General features: G+C 29.5%; 1 protein-coding gene across 1 annotated transcript; it reads right to left on the reverse strand.

Annotated features, from left to right (window-relative positions):
* Positions 1 to 4,752: 4,752 nt before the first annotated feature.
* On the reverse strand, positions 4,753 to 5,514 carry LOC310718009 (C-X-C motif chemokine 11-6-like). The gene is made up of 4 exons (XM_083526464.1): positions 5,371 to 5,514; positions 5,157 to 5,283; positions 4,976 to 5,065; positions 4,753 to 4,854 (listed from the first exon to the last, which is right to left on the reverse strand). The coding sequence occupies exons 1-4, from the start codon at positions 5,426 to 5,428 to the stop codon at positions 4,842 to 4,844; spliced, it is 288 nt and encodes a 95-aa protein (XP_083382590.1). The 5' UTR covers positions 5,429 to 5,514; the 3' UTR covers positions 4,753 to 4,841.

The following is a 5,514-nucleotide window of genomic DNA, read 5'->3' on the forward strand; positions in this document are numbered from 1 at the left end:
AATGGACAGATTCATTTCCTCTATACAAAGTGTTCAAAATGTAATAGAAATCTTACAGCAACAGAAGTTAAAATATGCACATATTTAAATATTGAATAGAACTAAGTAAAATGTCACAAATTTAAACTGACTGTTTGTCATAAATTTTAGTCAGCGGTAATTAATGATTTAATTATTTGGACTTTATGATTTTTTTTCTGTGTTTTATCGTGTTTGCATATCCCATTGCTCAACCTGATGGACTGCAGTTTATTAAAATTCTTTTACTGAAAAAGAGACGATCAATTTATGGATAAAATTCCTGTGCACTGAATTTTTTGAAACAGGAAATTGTTTAAATATATTTCATGATCAGATATTTAGAAATGTCTGAATGCACATATGTGAGAAAGGAAAATCAGAAAACTCCATAATAATATTGTAATGTAATTAAAAGTCAATACAAAAATTAATAAAGAAGTTTTTCTCACTGATCATCTTTTTCCTATGATGAATCATTTCTGTCCAGATGTTAGTACTTTCTTCCAGGACGACTCTACCTCTATTTACAATACATGAAAAATCACCATTGTATATATGAGTGGACAGCATGGTGTTATTTACTCTCACTGTGCACTTTCAAAGTTTTTTGGGGTTAAAATGAGCTAATTTAGGAAAACTGGAGTCATATACAGTAGATGCAGCTGGAGGAAGAGGGGGTCCACTTCTTTTTTCCCCGTCATAATTCATGAACACGCCCCTTCTATCTGCAGGTAGTGTAGACCCTGTAGTGTAGACCCCAATCACTGATTATGACAGAAATGCAACAAGCATTTGATGCTTTTAATATTCTTTATGAAGTTGCACTGGCGTGTTACTGCTGAATCTCTCCTGTACTGTAGGTGTGTGTTTGTGTGGATTTGGTTACAGTATCTCTCCTCAGTTTTCATCTCAGTCGACAAAACATTACTGATCAGAAATCTGATTTTGGGCAATTATTATTTAAAGTGTTTGATACCTTACTAATAAGACATATTTACAGATTGTATTGCATTCTGAAGTTTATTATAATTTATGTTTGCATCTATACAAAATCAATATATTAAGTTTTTCAAAAACAATAAACATTCAGCTATTTACAGAACTAAATCTAATAAATTAAACATTAGATATATCATATATACACAGCAATTATATATATCATATATACACAGCAATTATATATATCATATATACACAGCAATTATATATATCATATATACACAGCGATCAGATATATCATATATACACAGCGATCAGATATATCATATATACACAGCAATTATATATATCATATATACACAGCAATTATATATATCATATATACACAGCGATCAGATATATCATATATACACAGCAATTATATATATCATATATACACAGCGATCAGATATATCATATATACACAGCAATTATATATATCATATATACACAGCGATCAGATATATCATATATACACAGCGATCAGATATATCATATATACACAGCGATCAGATATATCATATATACACAGCGATCAGATATATCATATATACACAGCAATTATATATATCATATATACACAGCGATCAGATATATCATATATACACAGCAATTATATATATCATATATACACAGCGATCAGATATATCATATATACACAGCGATCAGATATATCATATATACACAGCGATCAGATATATCATATATACACAGCGATCAGATATATCATATATACACAGCGATCAGATATATCATATATACACAGCGATCAGATATATCATATATACACAGCGATCAGATATATCATATATACACAGCGATCAGATATATCATATATACACAGCGATCAGATATATCATATATACACAGCAATTATATATATCATATATACACAGCAATTATATATATCATATATACACAGCAATTATATATATCATATATACACAGCGATCAGATATATCATATATACACAGCGATCAGATATATCATATATACACAGCAATTATATATATCATATATACACAGCAATTATATATATCATATATACACAGCGATCAGATATATCATATATACACAGCAATTATATATATCATATATACACAGCGATCAGATATATCATATATACACAGCAATTATATATATCATATATACACAGCGATCAGATATATCATATATACACAGCGATCAGATATATCATATATACACAGCGATCAGATATATCATATATACACAGCGATCAGATATATCATATATACACAGCAATTATATATATCATATATACACAGCGATCAGATATATCATATATACACAGCAATTATATATATCATATATACACAGCGATCAGATATATCATATATACACAGCGATCAGATATATCATATATACACAGCGATCAGATATATCATATATACACAGCGATCAGATATATCATATATACACAGCGATCAGATATATCATATATACACAGCGATCAGATATATCATATATACACAGCGATCAGATATATCATATATACACAGCGATCAGATATATCATATATACACAGCGATCAGATATATCATATATACACAGCGATCAGATATATCATATATACACAGCGATCAGATATATCATATATACACAGCAATTATATATATCATATATACACAGCGATCAGATATATCATATATACACAGCGATCAGATATATCATATATACACAGCGATCAGATATATCATATATACACAGCGATCAGATATATCATATATACACAGCGATCAGATATATCATATATACACAGCGATCAGATATATCATATATACACAGCGATCAGATATATCATATATACACAGCGATCAGATATATCATATATACACAGCGATCAGATATATCATATATACACAGCAATTATATATATCATATATACACAGCAATTATATATATCATATATACACAGCAATTATATATATCATATATACACAGCGATCAGATATATCATATATACACAGCGATCAGATATATCATATATACACAGCGATCAGATATATCATATATACACAGTGATCAGATATATCATATATACACAGCGATCAGATATATCATATATACACAGTGATCAGATATATCATATATACACAGTGATCAGATATATCATATATACACAGCGATCAGATATATCATATATACACAGCGATCAGATATATCATATATACACAGCGATCAGATATATCATATATACACAGCGATCAGATATATCATATATACACAGCGATCAGATATATCATATATACACAGCAATTATATATATCATATATACACAGCGATCAGATATATCATATATACACAGCGATCAGATATATCATATATACACAGCGATCAGATATATCATATATACACAGCGATCAGATATATCATATATACACAGCAATTATATATATCATATATACACAGCGATCAGATATATCATATATACACAGCGATCAGATATATCATATATACACAGCGATCAGATATATCATATATACACAGCGATCAGATATATCATATATACACAGCGATCAGATATATCATATATACACAGCGATCAGATATATCATATATACACAGCGATCAGATATATCATATATACACAGCGATCAGATATATCATATATACACAGCAATTATATATATCATATATACACAGCAATTATATATATCATATATACACAGCAATTATATATATCATATATACACAGCGATCAGATATATCATATATACACAGCGATCAGATATATCATATATACACAGTGATCAGATATATCATATATACACAGTGATCAGATATATCATATATACACAGCGATCAGATATATCATATATACACAGCGATCAGATATATCATATATACACAGTGATCAGATATATCATATATACACAGCGATCAGATATATCATATATACACAGCGATCAGATATATCATATATACACAGCGATCAGATATATCATATATACACAGCGATCAGATATATCATATATACACAGCAATTATATATATCATATATACACAGCGATCAGATATATCATATATACACAGCGATCAGATATATCATATATACACAGCGATCAGATATATCATATATACACAGCGATCAGATATATCATATATACACAGCGATCAGATATATCATATATACACAGCGATCAGATATATCATATATACACAGCGATCAGATATATCATATATACACAGCGATCAGATATATCATATATACACAGCGATCAGATATATCATATATACACAGCAATTATATATATCATATATACACAGCGATCAGATATATCATATATACACAGCGATCAGATATATCATATATACACAGCGATCAGATATATCATATATACACAGGGATCAGATATATCATATATACACAGCGATCAGATATATCATATATACACAGTGATCAGATATATCATATATACACAGCAATTATATATATCATATATACACAGTGATCAGATATATCATATATACACAGCGATCAGATATATCATATATACACAGCGATCAGATATATCATATATACACAGCGATCAGATATATCATATATACACAGCGATCAGATATATCATATATACACAGTGATCAGATATATCATATATACACAGCGATCAGATATATCATATATACACAGCAATTATATATATCATATATACACAGTGATCAGATATATCATATATACACAGCGATCAGATATATCATATATACACAGCGATCAGATATATCATATATACACACAGCGATCAGATATATCATATATACACAGCGAGCTGCCTCTCTCCTTTCTTCCTTCACTTCTGTTCAGTAATGACACACTGCATGCTTTACTCTGCATTCCTGCAAAAACACACAGAGATTCACAAACTTTTATTTTGTCCATTTTGGGTTTTCATGAATCAAAAGTTAAACTTATATAATATTATAAGAATGTTATTATATTTGAATCAAATGTACCCACTTTTTCTTTAATGCTGTCATGATGTATTTCTGAGTAAATTCAGATTCTGGATTCAAGCATCTTTTTCCTGCACCGTTCTTCATAATGACACTACAGAGATAAAGAATAAGTTTAATAACTCAGTAAAACTAAATGATGTTGTATTGTACATTATTATAGATATCAGAATTACTGAACTTACATGATTTCCACATTTTCACAAGATGCACTGGCGGGATGAAACTCAATCTTGTCAATATTTTTAATGCGAACTACGTTAGCTGTAGGACCCTGACACAAACACCTGGTTACACCGGTCTTTGCCTGTCCTGTAAACAGAAGAAAATATTTCATGAGGGATTACAAATGTCTTGTATATCAATAAAATAGGTGTAAATGAGGATCACAACTCTTACCTTGTACATGAAGAATAAGTAGGCAGGCAAACACAACAAAAACTGCAGCAGGCTTCATTTTCCTTTTGCTCTCGATGCTCTGAAGTTTCTTAGACTGATTTTCTTCTTGATGCTTGTTGATGATGTGAATGACTGAGTGTGTTT

The sequence above is a fragment of the Silurus aristotelis genome, assembly GCF_946808225.1.
Source record: "Silurus aristotelis genome assembly, chromosome: 23".
Lineage (NCBI taxonomy): Eukaryota > Metazoa > Chordata > Actinopteri > Siluriformes > Siluridae > Silurus > Silurus aristotelis.